We start from the raw sequence: 15,323 nt of genomic DNA, 5'->3' as shown, positions 1-15,323 counted from the left end.
CGTGTCGTCTTCTGAGAGGGGTGCGGTCCAGACAAAAGAGCACTCTGTACCACTAAGGGTACACACAGGTGCAACCAAGCGCAGAGACGCGCAGACATACACAGACTCTCACGCTCCCATTGCTGATTCTGAAGGTACGCCTTCTCTGAAAAGCATAACAAGCTTCTGACACATGCCAGAAAAGCATAACAGAATGCTGTTATGCCCAAAAAGCAGGGAGAGAGGCATGAAAGAGAGAATCAGGGTGAGAGTGAGGGAGACGAGAAAAACAGAGCAAGAGTTTTTTCACACACACTACTAGTTTTCTATTCTTTGGTGGTTCTGTGGACTAACTTGATCGTCGGAGTGCAAACGGCCGCTAGAGGCGCCGTCTGTGTGTTTTGCAGGCCACGTTTGGAGAAGCAAGAGAAGGCTCCGGGGGTGATTCTGCAGAAGACGCAGTCGCGTAGACAGGGCAGAGAGTGCTACGGAGCGATTCCTCCACGTTCGAGTTGCCGGCAGGATCAGCAGGGATAGGCGTGTCTGTGATCGCCTGAGCAAAAGGCATTGGGAAAACGCGCGGCGACGACGACGGCGCGACCTCTTCAACAGCTTGGTGCCCTCTCTGCTCCTGAAGAGCCTGACGCAGCTCCTCAGTTACTTTACTGAGCTCCTCATTTCGGGCCTGAGATGCGACCAGGTCTTCAAGCATCTTCGCTTGCTCTATGCGCGATGCCTCCACATTTGCCTACAGCGCACGCATGATTTCCATCAGCTGCGCCATGGTCATGGCACCTTCTGCAGCAACTGGAACGACGGGACTTGAACGGTTACTCCTCATCTTTCTCATGAAAAGTCAGCAAATCAAACTTCAACGAACCAAACCTTCACCAGCAAACGATCGATCCAGCGATCAATCGGTTAGAAACTCTCGAACTGCCAAGAACTTACCGCTTCTCCAGCGAACCTCCTGACTCACTGATCAAAAACGCAAACGAACGGCAAAACTTGGACTCAACCGATTGGAAATCGCACAAACAGCAGAAACTTCAAGAATCCGATCGAAAGTGATCCTGCCGGTTGACTTAGCGCAAGAGTCACGATCTTCCTCACCAGCTTGACACCACGTGCCCTCCGAGTCCACTCCACAGATGGCCTCTCTGAGAACCTGAAAAACACACAGTGGCGCCTCTGCGGCCGGTGGCGCTCCGACGCTCAAGTCAGTCACAAGAACACCCAAAAACTAAGAGAGAAATATGCTCTGTAGGACCGTACTGTAGGCACACAACGCTAGCAGTATCAGCCGTAATGAAAAACGTACCTCTGCAGATTCTGTTAAGGTTACCTTTATAGCTAGGTTTCTTCTCTCTCCAGGCCGTTATGCTTTTGGATGCGTGGCTCGCATCCAGCCCTGCACGTGTCGCCATCTGGGCTGGGATAGCAGGTAGTGCCCAACCCTACACGTGTCGTCATCTGAGCTAAGGCAACTTGAGCGTCATTTCTCCATTGCTCCCAACCCTACACGTGTCATCATCTAGGTTGGAGTAACTGGTGACATCCAACCCTACACGTGTCATCATCTGGATTGGGGCAACTTGAACGTCATTCTTGTGTAGTAACCAGCCGCACAGCTAAGTCCTCAACTCAAGGAGCAACCTAGCACATAATGCGCTGTGAAACACCACCCGACAAGGCGAGTATCGGATGCAACAAAGTGCATCATCTCTGTGATATCGCTCATCGCGAATGGCACCCTCCTTACTACTACGCCATGCATGTTCTAGCTGGGGAAACCTTGCCACCAACAAATGTCCACTCTGGGAATCCTGTCGCTGATGAGCAAGGTGTTCCCCCCAACCCACTCGACCTTCATGCCCCATGCTAGTGCCACAATCGTCTTACTGAACTTACACGCTTGAAATTACCCTTCTGAGCCTTCAACAGCTTTAACTAAGTTTGTTGGGAGATCCGGCGATGTGCTCCTTGTGGCGGCGTGTAAACCACCCGATCTCCTAGCATTCCCGGGCGATCTCTGATCATCCGTTCTCCTAGCACTCTCATACGGCGACTGCGACGTAACTCTGGTGACCGCCGGTTACGCACACTAGAGATCGGAGAATGCCAATTCAGCGATCGGCGACTATGCCCACTTCTGAACCATTCATCTTTTCTAGCCTACGCGTTCCATTGAGCACGCCCCACCCGAGCACGTGCAAGACACGTCATCATGCCTGATGACCTAGTCGGTACAGAAAGCTCGAACGAACGGGGGAAAACTTCAAACTACCGATTAAAATCCAAACGAACGGCGAAAAACGAGAATTCACCGAGCAAAAGCTCGAACGAATGGTGGAAAATGGTTGCACCAGCACACAACCACACAGAAACTGCAGGAACTTCGAAAACTCACGCTGTGGATGGGAACAGGTTTTACACGGCCCCACGGTGGGCGCCTGATGATCCTGCCGGTTGACCAGAGCGCAAGAGTCTTGCCACGTCGAAGGTATCTTCCTCTGTGATCGACTTTGCACCATGCTAGCTTCTGTCCTTCACACCTCGATTCTCCTCAAGAACCTGCAAAAGACAGAGTGGTGCCGCTGCGGCCGATTGCGCTCCGACGCTCAAGTCAGTGACGAAACCACCAAAAACTCTAAGAGAGAAAGCTAAAACTCAAGGAACCGTGCAAAATCTCTTTCAGCGTACTCAAGTTCTCACAAGCGTAAAGAAGTGTTCTAAATGCGCGTACCTCAGAATCTGTTAAGAGTTCCTTATATACCTGTTAACGGTTACACCTCTGGACACGTGGCTCGCATCGAGCTGTTCACGTGTCACCATCTGGAACGTCCTCTGCTTGAGCGCCACTTCTACTCTTCAGGCTGTTCGACTAAGTTACTCAGGTGAGGAGCAACTCGGTGCATAGCTACCTTGGAGCGCGATCTTCTTCTAGTGGCGAGCACGGGGTGTCACCATGCACATCTTCTCTGTGGTCTCGCCTGCCGCTATCACGATCTGCATTACTTGCTCATCGTGCATGTCCTGGTAAACTGTTCCCTTGCCTCGACCTCTGGTTAGGGAATGATCATCTGATAACTCCATCCTTCGTACTCGTGCCCTTTGGAAACTTTGAACAAGCTTCCCTGATCTTTCGGCGATGTCCCCTCTCGGCGATCTCTGACCACTTGGTCGCCTAGGCTCACGCACGGCGACTACGACACAAGCCTGGTGACCGCCGATTTAGATATGCTAGAGATCGGAGCACGCCAACTTAATGATTGGCGACTACACAGACTCCCTGATGTCCTTCCCTTCTGTCAGCCAGGTGTCCCGTTCAACACGCCTATATTATCGCTCGCTGCCACGTCATCACTTCCGACTACCTGGTCGGTACATTTCTCTATTGCTTAATTAGTAACGCTTTGTATGTGTGGTTGTTTTAAGTTTTGTTAAAACCGTCTAGCTTTGTTAATTAGTTAGCATACATTGTTTTCTTGCATTGAAAAAAATTTTCATTTCTCAACTTAATTGTGTTCTAAGTAGTTTACTAAGAGAAAGTTTTGTGTGAAGACATTGAGGGATAGTTTTTGGCTAAGGCAAAGGCTTGGTACTTAAGTAGTCCTTTGTGACTCACCTCCCTTACCTGGAAAACTACCTTCTTTGACTTTCCTAAATTTCCTCAAGGTAAAACACTTATATACACAAAAACTTTAGCCATGTCTTCTCCTCCTCACTCTCCAAAGTCTATTGAAAGTGAAGTAAAATCTATAAAATCTCTTTTAAAAGAAGTTTCACAAGCTGTGCAAATGATTTCTTTTAGACAATTGGAGAATGAGAATAAAATTAATGAATTGGCTAAAGCCCAAGAAGAGAAATCCGAAAAATCACAAAAATCAAAGAAAACTCATACTCATGCATCTAGGAGTAATGAGTCTCTAGGGGACGAAAGCCTTAGAATTAATGATTATTACCAACCACCCCCTATAAGGAATAGGCAAAGGGAGCAAGAGGGGCCAAGGGAAACTAGAGTAGACCTACCTCACTTCCATGGTAAGGAGAATGTAGAAACCTACCTAGATTGGGAGATGAAAGTAGAACAACTCTTTGCTTGCCATAGGGTGAGTGAAGAACGTAAGGTACCCCTAGCCACCCTTAGCTTCCAAGGGAACACCATGTATTGGTGGACCTCTCTCGAAAGAGAAAGGCGTCTTCATAGGCAACCTCCCATTACATATTGGAATGACCTTAGGGGAGCCCTAAGACGCCGACACATACCTTCCTACTACCATAGGGAGTTGATGGATAAGCTCCAAAGACTCCAACAAAAAAACATGAGTGTGGAAGAGTATAGACAAAAAATGAAGCTCTACATGATAAGAGCATCCATTAGAGAAGAGGAGGATACCACAATAGCTAGGTTCCTTAGTGGCCTATCACTTGAGATAAGAGATAGAGTGGAGCTCTTACCTTACCAAGACTTGAATGACTTGGTTCAACTTTGCATTAAAGTTGAGCAACAAATCTTACGCAAAACGTCAAGTCAAAAAGTGAGCCCTTACACTAACTTTTATCCCAAGAAAGAGTTTAGAAGGGAGGGTAGTACATCAAAAGAAAAATCAAAAGAACCTACCAAACCTTTCACCAAAGAAACCTCCACTCCACCCATCCGAGCTAGAGATGTTAAGTGTTTCAAGTGCTATGGTAGAGGGCATGTGCAAGCACAATGTCCAAACCAAAGGACTTTGTTTCTTAAGGGTGTAGATGAATACACTAGTGGCGAGGATGAGCCTAGTGAGAGAGAGGAGGGGGGAGAGGGTGAACTTCATGAAAATGCCATCATTTGGTATCATGAGCTTTGGTTCTTCAAGATGAGTAGCTCCTTGTCTTTTAAATTTTAGTTCTTCTTTATTTCATATTGTCATTTACTTTCCTTACTTGTCTTGCTGTTTTTTACATTTTATTTTGTTCTTAGTGTGCTTTGTGGAAGATCCAACCGAAGCACTCTTGTTCATTTGATCTTGAACGAGTTCTTGTGCAATTTGTGATAGGATTCCATACACCTTTGTGTTGCTATTTTGTTTTAGGCTTTGAGTCTTTATTGCTTTCATTATTTTGCTTCATATTATGCTTTGAGTCTTTAATTTTCTGAATTTATACATGTTTTGTCAAGTCATGTTCATCCATATTGTCAACAATTCATAGTAGTCTTTTTATTTGGCTTAATTGTTTCTTGATTTTGGGTCTCTTTATTTGCTTGAATCTGCTGTTCTTTGCTCCTTTGGTGCCTTTTTAATTATTAGTTTGAGTTCATATTGTGTTTAGATCATACACAATTCTATTTCACAAATTTCCATTGTGTCTAAACTTTGGTATCTTGCTGTTTTTGTTTCCAGTTTTCAGATTCCCCTATTTTCACCTTCTCTGTTTTGGCTTTTTTAACCCAGAAAAATATTTCCACCCATAGGAAAATTTTGATTCTCTGAAAAAATGCAAGTTTAAAGTGTTATAGAAAGGACAAAAAAAGAATTAGGTCAAAAGAAGCAACAGAAAAAAAAATGATAAATCTTTTAAAATCAGAGTGCAAATCTGAAGCGCTCCAGCTGGCCTAACCGAACACCAAATTTGCAAAATTTATTAAAAAAAAAATGGTGCATCCGTTTTGAGTGAATCCAAAGCCAGATTTTAGATAAGATCCTGAATATCTTGCATAACAAATTTCAGAGCCAAATTCCAAAAATACAGATCAGCATAAATCGGGGAACAAACACGTTTTCTGGCCCACAACATTTTCCAGTGGTGCTGTTTTTTTTTTATTCGGTCATCTAATCTATTGTTTTTCTTTAGGAATTCTTTTGTGTGCCAACCTTTAATTGAGTACCTTTATTTGTTTGCTTTAATTACTTGACTCTCTTTCTAGTTGTCACAATCTAAATCCTTTTGGTGGTACTGTTTTATTCAATTAAATTTGTTTCTTGCTTTTGTTCTTTGACCTCTAATTTGGGTGCTGGAATTTAATTCTTCTTTGGTGCTTATGTGAATGGGAACTTGATTTGGTTAAGGTTTAGCCCTTTGCTAGGTGCTGGAAATTGGAGAATCACTACAAAAAAAATTACTTTTAGCGACCACCAAATTCGGTCGCTAAAATCACTATAATCGGTCGCTAATCATATCTGCGACCGAAACAGTCACCAAATAAAGATGGAAGCGAAAACCTTGGTCGCAAAGCCGTTAGCGACCGAATTATAAAGTGGTCACTAATTTGCAACCGACATTTCGGTGGCTAAATCGGTCGCAGGAAATTTGGTCACCAAAATTTAGAAACTAAATTAGCCACCAAAAATTCGGTTGCCAAATTTGTCGCAGATAAATTTAGTCACCAAAATTTGAAAACCAAATTAGCAACCGAAATTTCGGTGACTAAATCGGTCGCAGAAAATTTGGTCACAGAAATTCAAAACCCAAATTAGCTACCCAAATTTCGGTGGCTAAATCGGTGGCTGAATTAGAAGGTGATAGCGACCACCATTTTCGGTCGCTAAAAAGAAATCTTTTGGTGACTATTTTGGTGGCTAAATGGAGACTTCTACAGCGATAGATTTGATTTCGGTGGCTAAATAGCCACCAAATCAATTTTCGGTGGCTATTTTTATTTGTATTATTAATACCTATTTAAAATGGGATTTTGACCATTTTATAAAAATATTCAGACCTGCATATAGAGATACTCAAAATTCAATCAAACTAAATTGTAATGAACTTCAAATACATAGTTTAAGAAGAAGTAGTGCTCAAATTAAAGGTAAATCATACTACACAACTAAAACTGTTGAAAACTAGTTAAAAGAGTCAAATCTATGATATAATTCAACATATAACTAATCTTCTTCTGAACTGTCATCTCTACTCTGGTCTCCTTTATGATGTCCACTGGTAGTAGGATCTGAAGAGCCTGATGCGGGATTATTCATTTGAATGTGTTGTAGGATGAGTTGCATCTTCTCATCTTGTTTGCGCATGCGTTCACTTTGCTCTTCATGAGTTTTCATCAATAGCTCCATCTTTTCTTCAAGTGTCCGCTCCTTGACACGTTTTGTCATAAGTTCATCATTTAGCTTTTGAATAATCTCACGCATTTCTTCTATTTGATGGACTACTGGAGCTTGACTTGCAGCAGAGTGAGCACTTGTTGAACTATTAAACCTTTTGCTCAATACACCAAGACCATAGACATTCCCTTTTTTATTTCCACTTCCAACAACATCGATGTATATTTCATTGTCATCAATAGAGGCAACATGAGAGTTTTGCGAAGATGCGCTTTCAAGCATTTGCTGTTGTTGGGCTTCTTCTCGACGTTTCTTATATTTCTCCTGAAAATGAAGTCAAATTGATTATTGCGAAGAAAACATATAGTAAAAATTAAACCATAACAAATTTTAAACATACCGCAAGGTCGCGAGTCTTGTCATTGACCCATTGTCCAGTCTTCAATTTCTTTGTTCTTTCTACAACCTCCCAAGCAGTTGGTTGTCGTTCAAGCTCTTTAGTCTACATAAATTCAATAAAAAAGATATCATAGATTGTATTTAAATTAAATATAGAAAGAGAAGAAATATAATAATATTACCATTTTCTCAAAGTGAGCTGCGGTAGATATGGAACCACCACAATAGGCTGAGGCTCCCTTCTCAACAGCCCGATTCGCCTTGGCAATAACACTCTTGTTCTGGAATTCTGTAGAACTCCAATGCTGGTCCAAGGTTGCTCGAACAAGTTGTGGAATCCAGGTCCCCTTATCTTGACCATGCCTAACTTTACTTATAGCATTTTTAAAGATACGGGAGGCTTTTGTATCAAAAATGGATCTAATGAGTTGCTCTTGTTCCATATCCCACCTATACTCTTTCTGCATGTAAAATAAATTAGAAAAAAAACATTGTAGAAAAATAAAATATCATTTTAAATGTAATCATAACTCAAATTACCTTGAACTCTCCAAACCATCTATCTCTAAGCTCAAGACGAACCTTCTTCCAAGTGGGACTGGGTTCATCATATTTTTGCTTGATGATTCGTGAGATTACATTGGAAGGTCCATTTGCAGGTGAAAAACTATGTTTAAAATATATTGTCAAAATGATATATGAAAATTAGATCATATTTACGAATTACAATTAGATTAAAATATACTTACTCTCCTCTTTCTGCATGAAGCCAGGGTCTTTGATCAACTACATTGCCAGACTCATTGTCAGGTGTAAGAGAGTCTTGTATCGGTGAAGGTTGATTCATAGTTGGCTCTGTAGAAAAGGTAGTAGGATTTGATTCTCCTACATGATGTTCAATATCTTGTCCGTGAAGTGTAGGAAGTGGGGCGGCTCCTTCATAAATAGGATGTGTAGACTCCATAGTTGTTGGAAGAACAAACGAAGGGGGAATGTTGGTATTGGGTAAAGATATATCATCAACACGAACACCTCGACCACCACGATTAGGTGGTCTACGACCACCACCTCTACCCCTTGGTGTCATCTGCAAGTAAAAAATATTACATATATAAGATGTAATTAATACAATAATCAAAGTGGATCAATCAATTTTGAATAAACAAATAAAGTAATCATGATCAAAAGACTCAAACCTGATTGTGTTTTCTACAACCAAATATGTCAACCAAATATGTCAGTCATCTTCCCTGTTATTCACTACAATTATGGGAAACCACAATAAAATTAATGTTAAACATAATTTGGACAAGGTATACAATCAATTTTAATGCATGAATTACCGAAGAGGTATCTGTGTCACTGAAATCACTCTCAATGTTATCCTCACTTGAAATGTATTCCTCCTCGTATTGTTCATCTATGTTTGTTTCATTTAGTAATTGTATATCTACTTCTTCTCCCCCCCCCCATCAACATCAGCAAGAGAATCATGAATGAATTCTGGATCAACATGTAGCACTACTTCAAGTTGTAGAAGCTCATCATCTTGGTATGGAGTGTCATGCTCAACCTCACTTACTGTGTTATCAATGATTCTAATACGAGCTTTTGTTTTAATTACTCCCAACCAACCTTGATGTCCCTCTGGATATTTGGTGTAATAAACTTGCTCTGCCTGTTGGGCAAATATGAATGGATCATATGCTTTATTATATCTCCGTGATTCTTTTACTTGAACGATCCCATAGTTCTTATCTACTTTGGTTCCTATATTAGGAGTATTATCAAACCATTCACACTGGAAGAGAACTACATTCATTATTGGAAAGCCAGTATACTCCAATTGAATAATATTAGACAATATTCCATAAAAATCTGACTCTGATTGACCATTGGTTCCTCGTACATAAACACCATAGTTAGTGGAATTCATGCCTTCACTCCAAAGAACAGTGTGAAATTTGTATCCATTGATAACATAGATAGACCATGATTGAACTTTTCTCTTAGGACCCCATGCTAAGTTAACCAATAATGGATCTTCAATATTATTTTCTGGATTTAGAACCTAAACAAAAGATTATAAATTACACAATGTCATGCATTTTCCGATTTCTCTTCCTGGATAATTGAAAATTGAAATAGGAGGAGCACGTGAAGAACCCTCGCCTACTTCAAGATTACGAGGGATCCTAGTCCTTCTTGTTTCAACATGATCAGGATAATAAAATGAGGCAAATGTAGATGTTTCCTCCACCAAGTAAGCTTCACAAATAGAGCCTTCCACCCTTGCTTTATTTTTTACTTTTTTTTTAGGGAGTGTAAGAACCTAAAAATGAATATGGATGTACATAATTTTAAATATTAAATAAATAAACAACAAATACTATAATAGTGATTAGTAATTTTATACCTCTCAAATGGATACATCCAACGATATTGGACTGGACCACCAACTTTTGCCTCGTAAGGTAGATGAATTGGAAGATGTTCCATGGAATCAAAGAAGCTTGGTGGAAATATTTGTTCCAATTTACACAATAACACAGGAATATTTTCTTCCATAACTCTTAGGTGTTCAACATTTAGTGTTGTCGAACTTAATTCTCTGAAGAAAAGACTAAGTTCAATAAGAACTTTCCAGATTGATTTTGGTAATGCGTCAAATGCAATTGGAAGCAAACGTTGCATGAACACATGACAATCATGACTTTTCATGCCATGTAACTTGCCTTGATTAAGGTCAACACATCTACCCAAATTGGAAGCATATCCATCTGGAAGCTTCAGTTCTTTAACCCATTTACAAATAAAGACTCTTTGGGATTTCGTAAATGTATATGCTGCTTTTGGTTTGATAAGTTTCCCACCACCAATGTCTTTCAACTCTAGCTCTTTTCGATTGCATATCTGTGCTACATCCAATCGAGCCTTGTTTGTGTCCTTAGTTTTTCCTTTGATATCCATCACAGTGTCAAACACATTCATAAACACATTTCTCTCTGTGTGCATAACATCAATATTGTGACGTAAAAGTTGAGTTTTCCAATATGGCAACCTCCAAAATATACTTTGTTTCTTCCAATTATGTTTAATACCATATTCGGGAATATTTGGTTGTTCTTGTAATTCAGTGCAAACTGGTAAGTGTACAACCCTATTCCAAATGTCAAGACTAGACAAACGTGGAGGAGGGGGATCAGTCTCAACAAACTTCTTCTTGAATGCCTTTTTATTCTTCCTAAATTGATGATCAGGTGAAAGAAATTGACGATGACAGTCAAAAAAGGATATCTTGTGGCTATGACTAAGATAAAAAGCCTTTGTTCTTTCCATGCATATAGGGCAAGAAAGTCTACCAGAAGTCATCCAACCCGATAACATGCCGTAAGCTGGAAAGTCATTAATTGTCCACATCAAAGCAGCTTTCATCATAAAATTTTGCCTTAGTGACACGTCATAAGTCAATATCCCTTCAGCCCACAAGGTGCATAAGTCATCTATAAGTGGTTGCAAGAACACATCAATCTTATGCTTTGGATTTGAAGGACCTGGAACTAAGATTGTCAAAAACATAAACTCTCTCTTCATGCACATGGAAGGCGGAAGGTTGTATGGGGTTAGGATAACTGGCCAACAAGAATAACTTTTTCCATATTGACCAAAAGGATTAAACCCATCTGCACATAAACCTAATCTGACATTTCTTGGGTCTTGACTAAAATCTGGATGCATTCTATCAAAATGCTTCCAAGCTTCTCCATCAGATGGATGAGACAAAATAGACGGGTCCCTTTGATTCTCACTATGCCATCTCATGTGAGGTGCAGTTGCCATTGAAGAGTATAACCTTCTAAGTCTAGGAATGATGGGAAAGTACCACATTTTCTTAATAGCAATTTTCTTTTCAATTCCCCTCCTAGTGACTGTCTTATATCGCTCCATTCCACAAATAAAGCAATTAGTTATACTTTTATGACAATGTTCCCTATAATACAACATGCATCCTTTTGGACAACAATCAATTTTCGTACAACCCAAACCCAATTTTTCCACTGACTTCTTAGCTTGGAAAAAATTATTAACCATTCGATGATCTTTGGGCATAGTCTCCCCCATAAGTTGGACCATTCTATTGAAACATCCTTCAGACATATTATAATCAGATTTCAAGCTTAGAGCTTCCAAAGAAGCTGACAATTCTGAGTGATTCTCGCATCCTTCCCACAAGGGTGCTTGTGCAGCAGCAAGCATGTTAAAAAAATTTCGAGTTTCAAGATCAGGATTTTCCTCCATGTACTCAGATCCAATAACACTCTCTGGTTGCATGCAATGTGCATTTGAGGGTCCCACATGATCCATTATCATTTGATGGAAACGACCTAATTCTTCTCTTTGTTCACAAGTTCCATAACATGAACTGGCAACATCCACTGGGGGGGATTGTGGCAATTCTTCACCGTGATTTGTCCACCAATAATAATTAGGCATGAATCTCTCTTGATAAAGATCCCACCCAACTTGATCAACATACTTGAAAACTTTACAACTACATTTAATACAAGGACATCTTAACATTTCACCTTGTTCTTGAAACTTTTCTTGAATAAAAAGATCATTTAAATAAGTAAAACTAGCTTCAGCCTAATAATAAAGGTTTAGTCACCATCATGGAAAACTAATACAAAGTGAGATATAATCAACCATTGATTAGCCATATTGCCAACAGTTTCATCCCGATATCATACAAAAGAATAAGAAAGAAGAAACTACAAACTAAGGAAATGAATGTAGAGGCAAGTTTAGAAAACAGGGAAAAATCTTTCACCTTTTATTTTTTAAAGTTCAACCATTAATTTGGTTTAGAACACAGGGAAATGAATATTATAGAATAGAACATTCGAAAAAAAAGATGAATGAGGCTGAAGAAACATTGTAATTAGTCATATTGATGGCCCTATAAATAAAAAGAAGTTATATGGTTGTTAGTGGGATAGGATTTAACGCTAGCGAAACAGAGAAGCATAAACATGTTGTGCGCAGAAAAGGAGCAAAGGAATAGGAATAAACCGTGCATGCACTATGCAAGTAAAAGTGGGATTTTCGTAGATCTTCACTTACTGTTCATTATGAAAGGGTTCTCTTTAAGACAAGGAAGGGTCAAGTGTGGAACGATAGGGCACTTAATTATCAAATCATCAAATAAATACTCCAACAACTTCCTCAAACCAGACATGCTGCCCCTTAATTGCTATATATTAACTCATTTCTCTAACACTATAAAGTCAATAGTATTTTATAAAAGAAATATCATAACAGGTAAAATATAAATATAAAAAGTATTGTTAATTAGATTAAAGTAAACTTATAATGATAAATACACTGAGTATAACACTTTAGTAGGAAAGACGTAACATTGATCACACAATATACTAGAAAAAATTGACATTAATGAACCATCAACTGTTTATATAATCACATTATTTCCAACTCAAAATATAATTTTTTTAATATATAATAATGTTTAACTTTCTCACTTAACGTGACTTACTAATATATAGATAAAGATCATCCACATATTTCCGACATAGTGCATGACAATGAAATGTAGTCGTGAGTTTTGATTAAAATAAAATTCATGTGTGGAACATATCCATGCTGCAGCGAACGTAAGCATGATCCAATAAGTATATATTATCCCTTCTGCACGTTTTAAAGACACAACAATGAGCTTAGACTGTTCAGAGATATAATAATGATATTTTAAAGTGATTAATTACTAAATGATAATTCAGTTTTTCTGTTTGATTTAAGATTTTTTCCCAAATATTGATTTCTATAGGGAAATTAAGACAAGCCATTAAATAAAATAAAAAATGACATTTTAATCCATAATATTTCCAACTTTTCTGTTATTTCAACATTTAAACTTTTATTTGTGAGACCTTAGAAAATTGGGTTTTAAGCTTGTTTTAAACAATTTTTTATAAATAATATGACTCCACTACAGAGGCTACAAAGGAAACAAAGGGCATGATTATAGGCCACAAAAAAGAGCACCGGAGCACTAAGTACTCTTTACAACTGTTGGAACTGGATGCTTCTGGAAATAGACACATCTAGAAGTTGATGCAGCTGGAGATTTGACACAGCTAATATTGGAGAGATAGTGGTCAACCTGTGATTGGATTAAATTGGGGCTAAACTCTAATTGCTGGGAAGGCCCAAGCTAGACAACTTTAACCTTTCTACTCCTCAAAGTAATGAAAGAAAAAATGAAGCCCAGAAAAGGAGCCAAACGGCCATATCACACATGTAGGGGAATAACAGAGAACTGGACAGAAACAAGCTTCAAATGCACACTAGAAAGCTTGAAAAAGGTTCAAGCTGCAGACTATTAACCTAAGGTTTCACTACCAAACTCACAAATCCCAGAAGCAACTGGCTTTCAAAAAATTTCAACAATGACTATCACTATATCACCAAATTTCAGTTTCCTCACATAACACACTAGATTGGTAGAAGGCAAGCTAATCCATTTGGGGAACAAAACTATCAAACATAGAAAAGAGTTAACAAAACTGAGAGGAGAAATATCCTCTGTTCGTACCTCTGCCTCCGCTCACCTCCGTCTCCGCTCACCTCCGCCTCCGCTCACCTCCGCCTCCGCTAACCTGCGCCTCCGCTCACCTTCGCCTCCGCTCACCTTCGCCTCCGCTAACCTCCGCCTCCGCTCACCTCCGCCTCCGACCACCTTGAAGCTTCCTCCCCACCTTTGCTTACACCATGGACCAATTTTGAGTATTTGGTGCCCTAAGCATCTGCAACTTCAAAATAACTTTGAAACTTAAAAAAAACAAATCTCCAATTTTATCTAATTATCACATTCTTTTTTACTCCTCTTCATAAATAATATTAAAAAATGAAAAATTAAAAAATAACTATTAAATAAGTATTTAAATATTCATATAATAAATGTGGATATTTTAATCAATTAATTATTTTTCATAATGATACATTTATAATTTCTAAGGCAGATACGTTAATAATTTTTAATTAAACAAAAATAATTTAGAAACAAGTGATAAAATTGTTATTAATAAAAGAAATTAATAATTAAAAAATTATTTACAATTTAATTTGGAAAATATATTTATTTTTAAAAATTAAATTTATTTTAAAGAAATCATTTTATTTAAGTTTAATTATATAGTGTAATCTATTTTTTTTAAAGGATTAATTTTATTAATAATAATATTGTGTTATATAATTTTATTTAGAATTTTTATTTGAGCTGCTATTATAAAATCAATATTTAATAAATTTTATTTAAATTTAAGAAATTAAAAATATAATTGACACATATTTTTTAAATAGAAAAAGAAATTAGTAATACAACTAATTATTTTTTAAAGGGATGAGTACGCATTAATATTCAAAGTGTATGTGATCCTTCTATAATTTTTTAAATATAAAAATGAATTATTATTATTATTATTAATAGTACTAGTAAAATAAACAATTATATTTAGCGACCAAAAGAAATTCAGTGGCTAAACAATAAACGTATTTGGTGGCTAATTCAGGGGTAAAAATAAACAATTATATCTAGCGACCGAAGCAAAATCGGTGGCTAAAACATAAATAAATTTGGTGGCTGATTCGGTGGCAAAAATAAACATTTATATTTAGCGACCAAAAGAAAATCGGTGGCTAAAAAGTAAGAATATTCGGTGGCTAATTCGGTGGCAGAAAAAAGCAATAAAATTTAGCGACCGAAATAACAGCGGTGGCTAAAAAATAAACATATTCGGTCGCTAATTCGGTCGCAGATATATTTTTCCTAAGTTATTCGAAACAGCCACCACTTTAGCGACCAATGGTTTTGTCACTCTCATGTTC

The 15,323-nt window shown here is 38.4% G+C and overlaps 1 protein-coding gene and 1 pseudogene across 1 annotated transcript; both read right to left on the bottom strand.

Moving 5' to 3' along the window:
- Nucleotides 1-6,693: 6,693 nt before the first annotated feature.
- LOC137826680 (uncharacterized) lies at nt 6,694-8,680 on the bottom strand. Its single transcript, XM_090293379.1, has 6 exons — nt 8,615-8,680; nt 8,168-8,505; nt 7,959-8,085; nt 7,601-7,879; nt 7,420-7,521; nt 6,694-7,343 (listed from the first exon to the last, which is right to left on the bottom strand). Exons 2-6 carry the CDS (start codon nt 8,503-8,505, stop codon nt 6,849-6,851), a joined length of 1,341 nt encoding a protein of 446 aa, XP_090149505.1. The 5' UTR covers nt 8,615-8,680; the 3' UTR covers nt 6,694-6,848.
- Nucleotides 8,681-9,501: 821 nt separating this feature from the next.
- Nucleotides 9,502-11,927, bottom strand: LOC137824793 (uncharacterized; annotated as a pseudogene).
- Between the last annotated feature and the right edge of the window lie 3,396 nt (nt 11,928-15,323).

Source organism: Phaseolus vulgaris, chromosome 8 (assembly GCF_051622355.1).
Source record: "Phaseolus vulgaris cultivar YP4 chromosome 8, ASM5162235v1, whole genome shotgun sequence".
Lineage (NCBI taxonomy): Eukaryota > Viridiplantae > Streptophyta > Magnoliopsida > Fabales > Fabaceae > Phaseolus > Phaseolus vulgaris.
This window is presented reverse-complemented; position numbering and strand designations above follow the sequence as displayed.